Below are 17,555 nucleotides of genomic sequence, written 5' to 3'. Positions count from 1 at the left end.
AAATCCATAATGACTTTGTCTAATCCCGTTGATATTTTCTAAATGTCCTGTTACCACATCCTTTATAATAGACTCTAGTATTTTCCCTACTGCTGATGTTAGGCTAACCGATCTGTAATTCGCTATTTTCTCCCTCCCTTTTGTTTTTTGAATAGTGGGGTTACCCTCCAATCTGCCAGGTCTGTTCCAGAATCTGCATCATTTTGGAAGATGACAACCAAAGCATCCACTATTTCCAAGGCCACCTTCTTTAGTCCCTGGGATATAGATTATCGGGCCCTGGGGATTTATCACCTTTCAGTCCCATTAATTTCTCCAGCACTATTGTTTTAGTAATAATTTCCTTCAATTCCTTCTTCTCACTAGACACTTGGTTCCCTAGTATTTCTGGGGAGTTATTTGTGTCTTCCTCTGTGAAGACAGAACTGAAGTAGTTGTTTAATTGCTCTGCCATTTCCTTGTTTTCTGTTATAAATTCTCCCGTTTCGGACTGTAAGGGATCAACATTTGATGGGGAGGCAGTGGCAGTGGTATTGTCACTGACTAGTAATCCAGATACCCAGGGTAATGCTCTGGGGACCTGGGTTCAAATCCCACCAGGACAGATGGGGAAATTCAAATTCAATAAAAATCTGGCATTAAAAGTCTGATGACGACCATGAATCCATTGCCGATTGTCATAAAAACCCATCTGGTTCACTAATGTCTGTTAAGGGAGGAAATCTAAAATTTTTTCTTACCTGGTCTGGCCTACATGTGACTCCAGATCCACATGAATATAGTTGACTCTTAAATGCCCTCTGAACAAGGGCAATTAGGGATGGACAATAAATGCTGGCCCAGCCAGCGACGCCCACATCCCATGAACAAATAAAAAAATATTGTCTGCACTAATCTTTTTCTTTTTACATACTTATAGAAGCTTTTAGTCTGCTTTTATGTTCCTTGGAAGTTAATAACATAATCTTGAGTGAAATAATTTTATTTGCACATATTTTCTATATGTATCACACCTTGATGTTTCTGAGTAATGGTTCAAATGTAATGTCAAGTATCAAATGCAGAAACATTCCATAGTCTCCTGGAGATGTTTAAGAAGCTACTTGAATGCATTAGGAAATTGCAAATAATGTTACAAGAGTAAATCTAAAAATTCCTTATTATCCTCACGGGGAGAAGTACTCCGCTCTGAACAATTCCACATGTAATCACTCAATGCATCGCCCACTATTTGTTTGCTAGGTCCCCAGGTCCAAAGGACATTGGCAAGAGTTCTTCAACTGTCATAGTCTTGTAGGACTTATCTGGTTTTGTCAAGTGGACTTCCCACTTGGTTCCAAACTGCAGTGAGAGAGAATCAGGAAAGATAATTTATTTTGGTAAATAGATATAAACTTTGTCAGTACAAAATCTCACATCCCTCACAAGCAGCAGCCCCAGATTGATCACCGTCCCCCAGAACCCCAGACTGATCACACCCCCCAAACCCCAGACTGAACATCCCCCCGAACCCTAGGCTGATCACACCCCCCCCGAACCCCAGACTGATCATACCCCCTTGTCCTCACTTTTCACCCCACCAGCCTCCAAAGGATCATCCTCCGTCATTTACACCAACTCCAGCATGATGCCACCACCAAACACATCTTCCCTTCACCCCCGCCCCCGTCAGCATTCCGTAGGGACCATTCCATCCAAGACACCCTGGTCCACTCCTCCATCACTCCCAACACCTCATTCCCCTCCCACGGCACCTTCCCATGCAACCGCAGAAGGTGCAACACCTGCCCCTTTACCTCCTCCCTCCTCACCGTCCAAGGGCCCAAACACTCCTTTCGGGTGAAGCACTTGTACCTCCTTCAATTTAGTCTACTGCATTCGCTGCTCCCAATGCGGTTTCCTCTACATTGGAGAGACCAAACGCAGACTGGGTGACCGCTTTGTGGAACACCTTCGGTCTGTCCGCAAGCATGACCCAGACCTCCCTGTCGCTTGCCATTTTAACACTCCACCCTGCTCTCGTGCCCACATGTCCGTCCTTGGCCTGCTGCATTGTTCCAGTGAAGCTCAACGCAAACTGGAGGAACAGCACCTCATCTTCCGACTAGGCACTTTACAGCCTTCCGGACTGAATATTGAGATCAACAATTTTAGATTATGAACACTCTCCTCTATCCTCACCCCCTTTTCTAATCCCCGTTTTAAAAAAAATATATACTTTTATCCACTTATTTTCAGTCATTGTTTTATCCCATTTTCGATCCCTTTTTCCCCACCACTGCCCCCTCCCCCCACCCCACCCCCACAAGGACCATCTGTTACTTGTTCATGTTGTTCTTTTCAGAGTGCTTACCCCTGTTCTGCTATTATCATATTCTGCTTTTTACCTTTATGCCACTATCACCACCTTTTTTAGCCCTTACCACCACCATTAACACTCCCTTTGTCCTTTTGTTCATGACATCTCTGTCAATCTCTCCTTTGCCCCCACCTATTGCTGGCCTTTTATCCAGCTTCACCTGCTCCCTCCACCTTAAACAGTATAAATTTCATCACATTTCTACTTCTCTATAGCTCTGAAGAAAGGTCATACGGACTCGAAACATTAACTCTGTTTCTCTCTCCACAGATGCTGTCAGACCTGCTGAGTTTTCCAGACTGATCACCCCATCCCCCCGAATCCCAGACTGATCACCCCATCCCCCCGAATCCCAGGCTGATCAACAGGCAATCCCTGCTAACCCACTGACTCACTGCACCTTTCCACAAAACCATTAGCTTGAAATAAAATTATCCACTGGATTAAAAGACCATTGGCAAAGACTTAAAAGGAGGCCTCACCTCATTCATGACTTGTCTGCATGCACCACATGGAACAATGAAATTGTCTGTTTTATCACTGCGAGAGAGCAGAATGTGCAGATTTATTAATCAAATTTAAACTCCCCCAGCTCTGCTGCTGGGACTTGAACTCATGCCTCTGGAGTACTCATCCAGGTCTCTGCATTACTTGTCCAGAAACATTATTGATTGGAATTCTATACAATTCCAGTTAATCCAAAATTTCCATGGGCCTATGACAACTTTTATCCCCATCCCATTTTACAGAATTCCCATGGACTATCCCCATCCCAAATGTCACTCTGCAACAGCAGCATATTCAGAAAAGTAGGAGACTAAAGAATGGGGTGCTTTCAAAGGCTGGTCCGTATACTCAGTACTCAGGTCACTCCCCCTGACATCTGTCCAATTGTCCATTGCCACTTCCTCTCACTGTTGGCTCCCTATGCAGTCACCACTCTGTGTGTAAAGCACTTCATCTAAACTGTCTGTTCTACCTGGCCTCCTTGGTCCTAGAGTTCCTGAACCAGACTCTCGGTGTAGTGCTTGTTGAGAGATGAAGTGAAGAGTCAAAGTCCAGGGTGGAGGGTTTGTATGAGATTGCAGAGAATAGGGAGAAGGTGAATCATGGATCAGTCTCTAGCTGAGGCCAAACCCTGGGTTTAAACTCTGTATGGAAGGGAGATGAGAGGTCTCACGTTTGAGATCCCAGAAGAGACTGGGTTAGATACGAGACAGTCAGAAAAGTCTTGATTTTGACGTCGTGAGTGTCTAGCTCGCCAGGTTTCTGATATAATACCACAGCATATCAGAGTCTGAACCAGTACCTAGAAATAGCTATTGCCTTGAATTTTTTGGAACCTTCTGAGATAGCCTTGTGAATGGCTGTCCTTTCAGCACAGATTCCCAACGGGAAACACGAATTTTCAACATTGCAGCCTGAAGAGGAAGAGATGAAATAAGTCACATTATTATAAGTCTGCTACATCTGCTCTCTCTCTCTCTCCACCTACTTTCCTCCCTCTTCTTTTAAAGTTGCCATGCTTCATCTCCACAGATGCTGACCCTTTCTGTGCCTTGACCAAATGGGTGAGCAGAGACACACTGACAGCAAAACAAATAGCCATCAGGGGGCTTCACAGCCTTAACTGATCCTGTCCTCACGACCTTCATTCCCTGGCACTTTCCAGCAGGAGTGACTGGATAGAGGTCAGGAGCAGGATCCTTGTCTATCCCATTGCCCACCTCCCCAAAATGGCATTGAGGTCAATTATAGCTCTTACCATCGCTCCAGTTGTGATCAACGCAAATGGCGCAGACTGTGCAGATTGAGCCTGAGCTTATACAGTTATGGAGTGGGATGGATGCCCAACTAATGCAATTACTACACAAATGAATTAACAAGATCTAGTCCCTTCTCGTAGGCAGTAAGAGCAGGAGAGTTTCCTGGTCAGCCACACTCAGAGAGTCATAGAGGTCTACAGCGCAGGAAAAGGCCCTTCAGCCCATCGAGTCTGCGCAAGTCAAACAAGTACCTAACTACTCTAATCCCATTTTCCAGCACTAGGCCCATGACCTTGTACGCCATTGCATCGCAAGTAAACCTCCAAATATTTCTTAAATGTTATGGGGGTTTCTGCCTCTACCACCCTTTCAGGCAGTGAGTTCCAGATTCCCACCACCCTCTGGGTGAAAAAATTCTTCCTCTCATCCCCTCTAAACCTCCTGCCCCTTACCTTAAATCTATGCCCCCTGGTTATTGATCCCCCCACCAAGGGGAAAAGTTCCTTCCTGCCTACCCTATCTATGCCCCTCATAATTTTATACACTGCAGAGGGCAACGGCAAACAACTGCCGAGTATAATCATGGACCAATCCAATGGAAGTCGATGGTCACCAATAGCCTGTCAGGGCAGGGTACCTGAGCAGGAGGAGGGGGTCCCTTCTCAAAATGTCCTGTGGTGTGTACAAACACTAATATGTGTGATGTTCCTCCCCCGCTCTATAACAAAAATGTTTTTGCCTGATAGTGGTGAGCTTGGCACGGAATCTGCTGTGTCAGCTGTTTAAATAGTGAACCGTGGAAATTTGAGCTGTTGGTGAAAGGTTGTTGCTTAGCTCCTGGGTAATATTTTATTGGGATCTGTTGAATGCTGCAGGATTAGCAGTGACTCAAGCAGCAGTGTGGGATGGGACTGTGTTACTGTCTGATGCTGATCATGGCCAGAGCTGTTGAAACCTATTGTTGGTATTTTGTGATATAGTTTGTAACCTCGACTCTAATTTAATTTGACACAGACAGTTTTAGTTTGCTATTCACTGTTACTTTGCTGTATCTCATCATTACTCTGCTCTTGCCTTTGCAGCATGTCCTAGCTGGTGACTTTTTTTTAAAGTAGCTAATACATGAAACTGCCAGTTATGGTTAGAGTTTATTCTGCATATCTACTGTTGCTAGGGAGGGCGCAGAAAGCCTGATGTGAAAGAGGTCCTGAAGTTTGGGATTACAGTATACAGTGGTTCTGGTCAGTTTAATCAGTATGGCAGGTAAATGTTTATAAGCAGCAATCATAGGAGTTTGAGAAGCTGAACAACCGAAGCCTGAAAGGATTTAATGACATTTAGAGAGGTGCAAACAGTTGTTTAGCTGCCTTCCAAGAGATGCTCCGTCCCCAACCCCACCCCGCCATTGGTGGGAGCATGCCTGATGCCTAGGGCATTCCAGTTTTGCAAGGGGTCCTAAATCAGGTGTTTAGCCCCCTCATAAGTCTATGTAAAGGAGTAAATGCCCATCTTAGGGGTAAATTCCCATCTTAGACAACCACTCTGAATGTCTGCAAAATAGCTTGTCCAAATTTTGGATCGGAAATCTTCAGGTGTCTTTGGGACGCAGGACGTTAGTCCCTAAAACTTGTTACACTCAAACAGAGCAATAATAAATTTTTGTAAAGCCCTCCGACCGAAAGAGATTAAATAATAAGGTTTATAAATCAACCGTTAATTTGAATCGGTTTATATTTTAAAAAACAGCAATCTATGATTTTTAAACTAAATCTCTTGATTTTTAAGAGTTACTCATGATTTATGAGACAGTGATAATGGTATTGCTGGAGATATAGTTAAATGCAGACACATGGGATCAGAATACTGCTTGTGTGGATGGTAAGCAACAACACAGACTGTTTAGGCTGAACAGTCTACTCTTATGTTGTCATTTCTAGGTATTAATTCTGTTTCAGGGAGCAGGTACATGTGTCATGGTGATTGGGGAAAGGACAGGGGAGCGGGGAGGAGTACATGATGTGGTCTCATGATGCTCGAACCCAGATGGCTCCAGGTGATTTCCTTTGAGCAGTTTAACCTACAACAGCATTAACTGAGTGGGAATGTTGTTAGTCAAGTCAGGGTCTTCCTTATCAATGGTTCTTTTAGTTAAAATTCAGTGATGCAGCATATTGAGAGTAAGGTGATGAGCAGATTCCTTACCTGTGAAGGTCTTTCCATCCTCAGTCAGTAAAGCAGCTCCAACCGGGAACTTGCTGTATGGACAATAGGCAAATGATTTGGCCTCTTGGCTTTTACTAACTAACTTTTCCACCTCTTCCTTTTTCTGGAGGGCAGTTGTTGCTGTGGGAGTACACATCCTGTCACAAAAAACATCAGTTTTAGTGAATAGTGAGATGGTCAGGGAGCTCATAGCAACTCACTGTGTCTGCTGTTGTCTGTCTGACCACATTCCCGTTAACAAGAAACAGCGATGTGCACTGTAGGTCTCTCGTGCTGGGTAGATAAACACTGCGCTATACTGGCCTTCAGCCTGTGAAACATCACTTCCTGCAGTTACATAATCATGTGCTCTCTAACCAGGAGCCCCTTGACTATCATATAGGAATATGTACAGGGAGTGTGTATGTGTGTAGGATCAGATACTCTGTGTGTGTGTGTATATGTGTATATATATGCTGGGATCAGATACTGTGTATGCTGGGGTCAGGTATTGTGTGCGTGCTGTGGTCAGTTACAGTGTGTGTTGAGATCAGATGTGCTGGAGAGGTTGGAAGAAATGGGTGGGGTGCATGGGGGATCGGGTGGGAAGTGGGTGGATGATTGTGGGAATGGGTGGGTGCCAGGAGGGAGCCGCGCTGTTTGTTGGGGGGGGTGGTGAGTGGGTGGCATACATGTGGAGACCCTATAAACCATGCTGAGGATGTTCCGGAGGGCAACCATATTGCAAGAGGGATCAGAGCTAATTCACACTTAGGCTGGCTATGGCATCACCTACTGAACAGAACCTTTAGGCCCAGCATTGAATCTGTGAGAGAGAGAGAGGCTGATCATGGAGCTCCGGAAGGGTGAGTCCTGCTGGAGCCCAGTTTCACTGTGTCAGCTGTCCTTTCATTTCCTTATTATGGCAATTCTTCATTTACAAGTCAGGGTGTGAGGCATTGTTGGACTATCATTCTCACAGTGGGTGGGTCATAGCTTGATTCTTATCTCACAGCCATTCACATCGTCACATTTGATACACAACTGATAAAAATGTCATCATTATAGATATGGAACATGTCAAACCTTAAAACAGCCCTGTTAAGATTTTCCAAAGTGCACTCAGAGTAAAGATCTTGTTCAGTAATTTAGATCAAATATATGATGAGCTGCTTGGCCCAGCAGTGCAGTAATATACTGAATAATGAAGTTATGGATGACAAGCTCTCCCCAGTATGGAGAGGATGGACATATATAGAGGGTGAATAAACTACACAACAGTGTCTGAATTTACTGGTAAGCCAGTACCTCCCTTTATGGAGAGGATGGACATATATGGAGAAGATGGACATATATGGAGAGTTTATCCTTCCCACCAAATTCATTACAGATTGAACATATGAGAAAGATCTCCAGCCTGTACCATACAGCTGTGAGTCCTTATGAATCACAAACCATAGTTTCACCACCTCCCTCCCTCCACCCAGAATCAAATAAACCAATTGGAAGAGACATAAAACAGAGGGAAAATAAACTGGAAAATTCCCTTCTGACTCCCTTAAGCAATCAAAACTAGTCCAGGAGATGACATTGGCCCTGTTACAGGATACTCACCTCTTGGACAAGATGACCGCAGCTCTGGCCAGGAACAGGTACAGCCCCTTGTTGAAGAAATACAGGGAATCAGCACTCGCTGCTTGCGCTAGCTATCTCATCCCCAGGTCCACTGTTCTCTGGGAGAGGATCCACCCAACTGCCTAATCTGATTCTGCCCTTACAGATCTTGTAAACATGACCTCTGGTTCCTCCAGACTTCTTCAGTTGAAATAACTGTTCTATATAAACACAATCTGTTTGATGGAACTGAAGGGCAAACATTCAGTTTTTTTCTGTCAATAAAGAAACTAAAAAAGGCGGCAATGTTATTTTCAGTCACTCAGAACCCATCATTAGTTATGATTGTCCTCCGACTATGAGGAACACTAGAGAAGGGAGTGTGAGCCCTAGACACTGCCCCCTCTTTAACTGAAGGTGCAAGTTTGGACCTAATATATTGATCAGTGTGACTGATATCATGGAGGGAGATGTTAGAAATCAGCCTCTTGACTGTTGGGTGATGCCCCTTCCCCTTTCAAACAATTGAAAATGCAGCTTAACACAGGAAGGTAATGCAAGTGGGCATGTAAACATTTCAAAATTATTCCTACCTCTTTTTCAATGTCTGTGGTTTACTGTTAGTCTCAGGAATAGTCTGCTTCTCACTGAGTGCCAAAAGTCACATCACAGTTCCAAAAGCTTCACTGTAACAGTGCTGCAAACTGATTGCACAGAGCAGCTGGAACTCACAATGCACTTTAGTCTGAAAGACACAGGTTAGCCGAGACGTGTCACGAAACTAATAATGGGAGGAGCATTTCTGGGAACAACACAGCAAAACTTCCAATGAAATTGAACCAGGAAGTTAAAAGGTAGTGAGATCCACTGATAGACCCGAGAGAGAGAGGCTCACTGTCAGAGAGAGACAGACCCGAGGGAGAGAGAGAGGCTCACTGTCAGAGAGAGACAGACCCGAGGGAGAGAGAGAGGCTCACTCACTGTCAGAGAGAGACAGACCCGAGAGAGAGAGAGAGAGGCTCACTGTCAGAGAGTGACAGACCCGAGAGAGAGAGAGGCTCGCTGTCAGAGAGAGACAGACCCGAGGGAGAGAGAGAGGCTCACTGTCAGAGACAGACCCGAGAGAGAGAGAGATTCACTGTCAGAGAGAGACAGACCCGAGAGAGAGAGAGAGGCTCAGTGTCAGAGAGAGACAGACCCGAGAGAGAGAGAGAGAGGCTCACTGTCAGAGAGAGACAGACCCGAGGGAGAGAGAGAGGCTCACTGTCAGAGACAGACCCGAGAGAGAGAGAGAGAGGCTCACTCACTGTCAGAGAGAGACAGACCCGAGGGAGAGAGAGAGGCTCACTGTCAGAGACAGACCCGAGAGAGAGAGAGGCTCACTGTCAGAGAGAGACAGACCCGAGAGAGAGAGAGGCTCACTGTCAGAGACAGACCCGAGAGAGAGAGAGGCTCACTGTCAGAGACAGACAGACCAGAGAGAGAGAAAGGCTCACTGTCAGAGAGAGACAGACCCAAGAGAGAGAGGCTCACTGTCAGAGACAGACAGACCCGAGAGAGAGAGAGAGATTCGCTATCAGATACTACAGAGGGGGATCCACGGATAAGGAAACCAGAGAGAGAGATCCATTGGTCAGAGCGAGATCAAAGGAAGATCCATTGGGAAGAGAAAGGCTGGAGATCTACTGTGTCCTGTCTGGGAACTGAGACCAAAGAGTGATTCATTGGGTTGGGAAAAAGGTTTTTATTAAACAAAGAGGCACCTGATAGAGATTCATTAGGAGGGAAAGATCAGAACAATTTGGGGAGCAGGGACAGAGAGGCCCAGTGGCCAGAGAGAGAGAGGCCCAGTGGCCAGAGAGAGAGAGGCCCAGTGGCCAGAGAGAGAGAGGTCCAGTGGCCAGAGAGAGAGAGAGATCCAGTGGCCAGAGAGAGGGAGATCCAGTGGCCAGAGAGAGGGAGAGATCCAGTGGCCAGAGAGAGGGAGAGATCCAGTGGCCAGGCGGAGAGGTTCACTGGTCAGAGAGAGATCTAGAATCCACAATTAGCAGATTAACCCTTCCATCCATCCCTTCCTATTCACAGTTCGCACTGATCAGCCAGCAGAATCACAGTGTAAGAGGAGAATGGAGTGCCCAGTCTGTGGTGATTGGTTTCCTGACACGGTAATTCAGCACCATGCTTGGAATTGTGATGGATCGGAAGTATTTGAGGAAGGTAAGCTGTGAACTATAGCGAAAAGCGTGAATTAGGAGCAAACTGAATGGGCAGAGCGTGACGTGAGATCAGACCCACAGACCCCCGGGCAACAGACCTACCGCTCAGACGCATACCCTACCCCACGCCAAGAGCAGACCCATGGCTCACCCCCCATCACCGCCCCCACACTTACTCCCACCCACCCCCCAACCCAGAGGCTTCAGACCCACCGTGCTCTCTTCCCCTTCAGGATCAGAAACATACCACTGCCCCCCTAACGCCAGGATCAGACCCACAGCTCCCCCCACCCCCACCCCAGGATCAGACCCACAGCTCCCGCCCCCATCACCTCCCCCATACTCCCTGCCCGCCCCCTCCCCCACCTCAGGGGCTTCAGACCTAACACTCTCCTCCCCCCTCAAGATCAGATGTATCCCGCCACCCGCTCATGGTCGGATCAGACCCACAGCAGCAGTGAGTTATTTGGATGTGGCCAATGTTCCTTCCTCAACCAACACCCTAAAAACACAATAGCTCATTTAAGACGTTGTTTGTGCTATTTTGCTGTGTACAAAACCCCAGTCCTGCATTTACCTACAGTACACCAGACTGTTAATCAGAGTAACTGGGTGAATGGGCAGTGATTGTGTGGTTGATGTGTGTTGTTACCCAACATTTAAAGTATAAATAACACTCAAAATGTATTTACCTGAAAACTCAGGTTTGACAGGTAAATCATCGTCTTTCCTTTCTGTTTTTAAGGGTTATTGACTCAGCAAGAAGCAGCTATGATTACAGTGAGTTGGTTTAATACTTTTTCTGGATAGTTTCATTGATGGTGACTGTTCCAAACAAATAATGTGGTTTCCAGGGACCTAGAGTTTACCCAATAGTGTCCCAGCCCCAAAGATACAACCACCTCCCACCTGCCAACAAAGGCTCCATGCTCCATGCACCTGTAACCCCCTGATATCTACCACACTGATTTCTAACCCATGGTTCATATTCCACAGCTCAGGACCTTACTCCCCACGCCTACATTATGGGCCCCATGAGCCTTCACACCACAGATCACAGAAGTTCCCAGCTCTATGTGTCCATAGATCAATATCACAGAGACCATGATCCAATGATCTATATTTTATGGACCCATATACCTCATATCCATTTTGTGGGGGGCAGTGGTGTAGTGATATTGTCACTGAACCAGTATTCCAGAGACCCAGGGTAATGCTCTGTGGCAAAAACAAAAATACCTGGAAAAACTCAGCAGGTCTGACAGCATCTGCAGAGAGGGATACAGTTAACGTTTCGAGTCCGTGTGACTCTTCATCAGAACTAAGGAAATATAGAAATGAGAGAGTTCCGCTCCTCACCGTCCAAGGGCCCAAACACTCCTTTCAAGTGAAGTAGCATTTCATGCACTTCCCTCAATTCAGTCTACTGCATTCGCTGCTTCCAATGCGGTTTCCTCTACATTGGAGAGACCAAACGCAGACTGGGTGACCGTTTTGCAGAACACCTTCGGTCTGTCCGCAAGCATGACCCAGACCTCCCTGTCGCTTGCCATTTCAACACTCCACCCTGCTCTCATGCCCACATGTCCGTCCTTGGCCTGCTGCATTGTTCCAGTGAAGCTCAACACAAACGGGAGGAACAGCACCTCATCTTCCGACTAGGCACTTTACAGACTTCCGGACTGAATATTGAGATCAACAATTTTAGATTATGAACTCTCTCCTCCATCCCCATCCCCTTTCCGATCCCCCTTTTTCCAATCATTTATAATTTTTTTACAACTATTTTTTTCTTTTCCCTCCTATTTTTAACTTTATTTCAATCTATTATTTCATCTCCACCTTATAGCCTATTTCAATCCCTTCCCCCTACCCCACCCCCACTTGGGCCATCTGCCACTAGCTTGTGCTGCTTGCTACCCTTAATATCCCCATAAGCACATTCCTTAGATAATATCACCACCGTCAACACCCCTTTGTCCTTTTGTCTATGACATTTTTGGCAGTCTCTTCTTGGCCTCCGCCTATCACCGGCTCCCTATCGAGCTCCTCCTGTCCCACCCCCCTCTACCAGCTTATATTTCATCTCATTTCTATATTTCCTTAGTTCTGATGAAGGGTCATACAGACTCGAAACGTTAACTGTGTCCCTCTCCACAGATGCTGTCAGACCTGCTGAGTTTTTCCAGGTATTTTTGTTTTTGTTCTAGATTTCCAGCATCCACAGTATTTTGCTTTTATCGTAATGCTCTGAGGACCCTGGTTTGAATCCTGCCATGGCCGATGGTGAAATTTGAATTCAATAAAAATCTGGAATAAAAAGTCTAATGATGACCATGAAACCATTGTCGATTGTTGTAAAAACCCATCTGGTTCACTAATGTCCTTTAGAGAAGGAAATCTGCCGTCCTTATCTGGGCTGGCTTAAATTTGACTCCAAACCCACAGCAATGTGGTTGATTTTTAAACGTCCTCTGAGCAAGGGCAATTAGGGTCATAAATGCTTTCCTAGCCAGCAACACCCACACTCCACGTGCATTGCCCTCTCCTGCATTACTGCAATGCACACAAAACTATGAACCCCAGAACTGAGCTCCACAGACTCATATCCCATGAATGTGTATCTCATTCTCACTGACTAAACCCCTCAGATCTTTATTTCACTGACCCGCACCTCACAGACCTGAAGAATCCTATAATTCATGGATGGACCTGTATGCAAAGGACTACGCATAAAGGGATAGTATGGAGAATGAGAGTGTGATGGGGATGGGAAATGGGGTTCCATTTCACATTCTCTCCTTGGAGATTTGATCAAAGTGTTCAAAATCATGAATGGTTTTGATAAAGTAAATAGGGAAAAACTGTTTCCAGTGGCAGAAGGGTCAGTGACCAGAGGAACACAGATTGAAGGTGATTGATGAAAACTGGTGGTGAGATGAGAAACATTTTTCAATGCTGCGACTTGTGAGTTGGAACTTGCTGCCTGAGAGGCTGCCGGGAGCCAGTAGTAACCGTCAAAATGGGAGTAAAATATTTGTAGCACTTTGGGGGAACAGCAGGGTGAATGAGCTAATTGGATAGCTCTTACAAAGAGCTGGCCCATACATGATGGACTGAATGGCCTAAGCTATATGGGTCTATGAATTTCCTGTTATAAACAGTTGCAGTAACCATGAGTTACACACAAAGACACTGATGATGACAGAAACCACTGACTACAGCACCACCAGCAGCAATTAAACAGCACTGCAGATCAATCAGCACTCCGACTGCCTGAGTGCACTGACTCTCAAATTGGGCACTATAGTCATACTCCAGTACCTCCACAGGTCAGGCACAGCCCAGTCAGTCAGTGTTGGCAGCTATTCAGTCATGGGAGAATCACAATTGAGTTGATTCTGTTCTAAACGAATTCACGTTCTTCATGTAGCAATTTTCACAGTGAATGCGAGGGACAGTAAACTTGGCAGCTTGTAGCAATCCTATTTCCTGCGTGGGCTTCTGATGGACGAGGACTGAGCACGGTTTGCTTTCAGAAGGATTTATTGGAAGTTAATGTTGCTTCTCCTTCTGCTGATTCAGGGTGAGGATCAACCGTCTGCAACTTGCATGAGTTACTTTCACCAACATGTGAATGATGTGGGTTCTGTGGTCTCATCAGATACGTCTGCAGTTTCACACTCTGGCACAGGTACAGTCAGCAGCTACCTGAAGCGTCACCGATGTTGTTGTGACTACGCGCTGCCTGTCAGTTTGCTCCCTGGTCATATCGTGGAATCATAAAATGGTTACAGAAGGAGGCCATTCAGCCCCACGTGTTCATGCCAGCTCTCTGCAGGAGCAATTCACCTAGTGCTACTCCCCTGTCTTCCTCCGGTGGCCCTGCATATTTTTCCTTTTCAGATAATGATCCAATTCCCTTTTGAATCCCTCTATTAACCCTGCCTCCACCACACTCTCAGGCAGTGCGTTCCAGAACTTAACCATTTGCTGCATGAAAAAGTTTTTCCTCATGTCCCCATTGCTTCTTTTACCAATTACCTGAAATCTGTGCCCTCTGGTTCTCGATCCTTCCACCAATGGGAACAGTTTCTCGCTATCTACTCTATCCAGACCCCTCATTAGTTTGAACACCTCTAATAAATATCCTGTCAGCCTTCTGTTCTCCAAGGAAAACACTCCCAACTTCTCCAATCTTCTCACACAGCTGAAGTTCTTCATCCCTGGAACCATCCTCTTGAATCTTATTGCACCCTCTCGAATGCCTTCATAACTTTCCTAAAGTGTAGTGCCCAGAACTTGATGCAAAACTCCAGTTGAGGCTGAACAAGTGGTTCATACCCGATCAGCCTCGCCCTGTCCCCGATCAGCCTCGCCCTGCCCCCGATCAGCCTCGCCCTGCCCCCGATCAGCCTCGCCCTGTCCCCGATCAGCCTCGCCCTGCCCCCGATCAGCCTCGCCCTGCCCCCGATCAGCCTCGCCCTGCCCCCGATCAGCCTCGCCCTGCCCCCGATCAGCCTCGCCCTGCCCCCGATCAGCCTCGCCCTGCCCCCGATCAGCTTCGCCCTGCCCCCCCGATCAGCCTCGCCCTGCCCCCCAGATCAGCCTCACCCTGCCCCCGACCAGCCTCCCCCTGACCCCGATCAGCCTCACAGTGACCCCGGTCTGCTTCACTCTGTTCCCAATCAGCTTCTCAGTGATCCCGGTCTGCTTCACAGTGATCATGGTTTACTAACTGTGCCCCCAATCAATTTCACAGTAAGCCTGGTCTGCTTCACTCAGTTCCCAATTTATCCCCAGTTTCTCTCCTAGTCCCCAATAGGTTTGACTCTCACTGGGGGAGACAGTTCCTGAAGGTGCTGACTCTCACTGGGGGGCAGTTCCTGAAGGTGCTGACTCTCACTGGGGGCGGGGGACAGTTCCTGAAGGTGCTGATTCTCACTGGGGAACAGTTCCTGAAGGTGCTGATTCTCACTGGGGAACAGTTCCTGAAGGTGCTGATTCTCACTGGGGAACAGTTCCTGAAGGTGCTGACCCTCACTGGGGGACAGTTCCTGAAGGTGCTGACTCTCACTGTGGGGGGGGACAGTTCCTGAAGGTGCTGACTCTCACTGCGGGGGGGGACAGTTCCTGAAGGTGCTGACTCTCACTGGGGGACAGTTCCTGAAGGTGCTGACTCTCCCGGGGGACAGTTCCTGAAGGTGCTGACTCTCACTGGGGGGACAGTTCCTGAAGGTGCTGACTCTCACTGGGGGGACAGTTCCTGAAGGTGCTGACTCTCACTGGGGGACAGTTCCTGAAGGTGCTGACTCTCACTGGGAGACAGTTCCTGAAGGTGCTGACTCTCACTGGGGGACAGTTCCTGAAGGTGCTGACTCTCACTGGGGGGGGACAGTTCCTGAAGGTGCTGACTCTCACTGGGAGACAGTTCCTGAAGGTGCTGACTCTCACTGGGGGACAGTTCCTGAAGGTGCTGACTCTCACTGGGGGGGGACAGTTCCTGAAGGTGCTGACTCTCACTGGAGGACAGATGCTGAAGGTGTTGACTTTCAGTGAGTTGTAGTTCCACAGACACTGTTTCATTGGGGTACATATTCCATGGATTTTGATTCCCTCTGGGGTACAATTCCATCAGAACTTGTTCTTATTGGGCATTCCTTAGCTAATATCTCCGCCGTCAGCACCCCTTTGTCCTTTTGTCTATGACATCTTTGGCAATCTCTCCTTTGCCTCCACCTATCACTGGCCCTCTGTCCAGCTCCACCTGTCCCACCCCCCTTAAACAGCTTATATTTCACCTCATTTCTATTTCTCTTTAGTTCTGATGAAGAATCATACGGACTCGAAACGTTAACTCTGTGTTGCTCTCTGCAGATGCTGTCAGACCTGCTGAGTTTTTCCAGCTATTTTTATTTTTGTTTGTTCTTATTGGGGTTTTGGTTGCATTGATTTTGCCCCTCGTTGAATTACAAGTTCCACAGACTCTGACTATCCCCAGGGCATGGGTTCCACGGATATGAATCTCACTGGCCACCTGTTCCACAGCCGCTGACTTTCACACTCTCACTTGATGGGCGCAAGATAACTGATAATCCAGGCTAAGCTCTTATTTTTGTTTGTGCTTTTGTTTAATCCAGAAAATTCTCAGGAAACAGCATCAGTAGAGACTCAGGAATGCCCACTATGTAGTCAGTATTTCCCTGCTGATCACATAGTAGAACATGCAGCATTCTGCAATGGTCCCAGTTACTACAAGATGCAAGATCGCGAGATTCCCAGTTGCAGCAGGATCCAGGATCGAGAGATTCCCAGTTGTAGCAGGATCCAGGATCGACAGATTCCCAGTTGTAGCAGGATCCAGGATCGACAGATTCCCAGTTGGAGCAGGATCCAGGATCGAGAGATTCCCAGTTGTAGCAGGATCCAGGATCAAGAGATTCCAAGTTGTAGTAGGATCGAGGATCGAGAGATTCCCAGTTGTAGCAGGATCCAGGATCAAGAGATTCCCAGTGAGGATGCCAGCAACACTATGGAACTCTTTTGGAGGTATATGCGGCTTAACAATCCTCCCAATGCCTGAGCCGTCTACCATATCTAGAAACTCTTGTCACATTGATATTGGTCTCTCTCTCTCTCTCTCGCTCTCCCTCTCTTGCTCATTCTCATTTGGGACAGTCAGCTTTGAAGTGTAAATTTCTCCAGAAATGTCAATATTTGCAAGGGATCCTGGGAAAGTACCAGTACTTAAAGGGGCTCTGAGAGGGTATCAATATTTAAGGGGCAGGAAGCTGCAGAAACTTTTACTAGAAGTTCCCCACTCTGTAATAACACTAAAACATCTCGCATCAATACAGATTTTCATTTCCCAGTCCAGTCATGCCGTAAGTGGGATTTCCAGTCTAATTGTGAACTGAAGGTAGTTTCATGCTGAGGGGCCCAAGCCTCAAGTGGGGAAATGGACTGAGACAGCCCAGTGCATTTGATACAGAACCCTTACAGACAACAGTCTGAGCTGGATTTGCACCCGGGCCTCAGGGGTGAAAGGAAACTGTCTTACGCACTGTGCCAATTCACCAAGCAGCAGTTAGATGCTTGAATGTATAGGATGGCACCGTGTCAGCCTGTGGACTGTACGTCATTTCAGGCTGACAATAGGACTTTCCTGCCTCAGATCATTGTAAATCCTGTTAATTTCTCTTTTTCAGCTACATGAATACAAAGGAGCATGTGTCTCCTGGAGCAGCAGTTGGGACTGAGGGAGCCAGCGGGGCTCTCAGCAGCAGAGGGACAGAGGGAAGCAGTGTACTAGAAAAAGCATTACAATATTTGGCAAAGATCGAGCATGACATAACACAGGATCCCGAATACAAACGGTAAGTTTACGGCGTGCTAATG

The 17,555-nt window shown here is 46.9% G+C and overlaps 2 protein-coding genes across 4 annotated transcripts in view; one reads left to right on the top strand and one right to left on the bottom strand.

Moving 5' to 3' along the window:
• LOC144669465 (uncharacterized) overlaps positions 1–17,555 on the top strand; it is a 40,879-nt gene that overhangs the window by 7,844 nt on the left and 15,480 nt on the right. The window contains exons 1-6 of one of the 2 annotated variants that reach the window (XM_078531917.1): positions 7,099–7,193; positions 10,027–10,158; positions 10,903–10,937; positions 13,743–13,851; positions 16,298–16,706; positions 17,366–17,533. In XM_078531917.1, the coding sequence (XP_078388043.1) occupies positions 7,178–7,193; positions 10,027–10,158; positions 10,903–10,937; positions 13,743–13,851; positions 16,298–16,706; positions 17,366–17,533 (869 nt within the window). In that variant the 5' untranslated portion in view covers positions 7,099–7,177. Of the gene's footprint in view, positions 1–7,098; positions 7,194–10,026; positions 10,159–10,902; positions 10,938–13,742; positions 13,852–16,297; positions 16,707–17,365; positions 17,534–17,555 lie in introns of those variants that run through there. The other variant, XM_078531918.1, reaches the window with a different exon arrangement.
• Positions 1,087–8,688, bottom strand: LOC144669466 (cytidine deaminase-like). 2 transcript variants are annotated; one of them, XM_078531920.1, is made up of 5 exons: positions 8,535–8,688; positions 6,328–6,485; positions 3,669–3,780; positions 2,842–2,899; positions 1,087–1,341 (listed from the first exon to the last, which is right to left on the bottom strand). In XM_078531920.1, exons 2-5 carry the CDS (start codon positions 6,482–6,484, stop codon positions 1,228–1,230), a joined length of 441 nt encoding a protein of 146 aa, XP_078388046.1. In that variant the 5' UTR covers position 6,485; positions 8,535–8,688; the 3' UTR covers positions 1,087–1,227. The 2 variants fall into 2 exon arrangements, with proteins under 2 accessions (XP_078388046.1, XP_078388047.1); XM_078531921.1 differs by lacking the exon at positions 8,535–8,688 and having other exon boundaries at positions 6,328–6,648.

This window comes from Cetorhinus maximus, chromosome 29 (assembly GCF_964194155.1).
Source record: "Cetorhinus maximus chromosome 29, sCetMax3.hap1.1, whole genome shotgun sequence".
Taxonomy (NCBI): domain Eukaryota; kingdom Metazoa; phylum Chordata; class Chondrichthyes; order Lamniformes; family Cetorhinidae; genus Cetorhinus; species Cetorhinus maximus.
The sequence above is the reverse complement of the archived record's forward strand: the minus strand, read 5'-3'. Positions and strand labels throughout refer to the sequence as shown.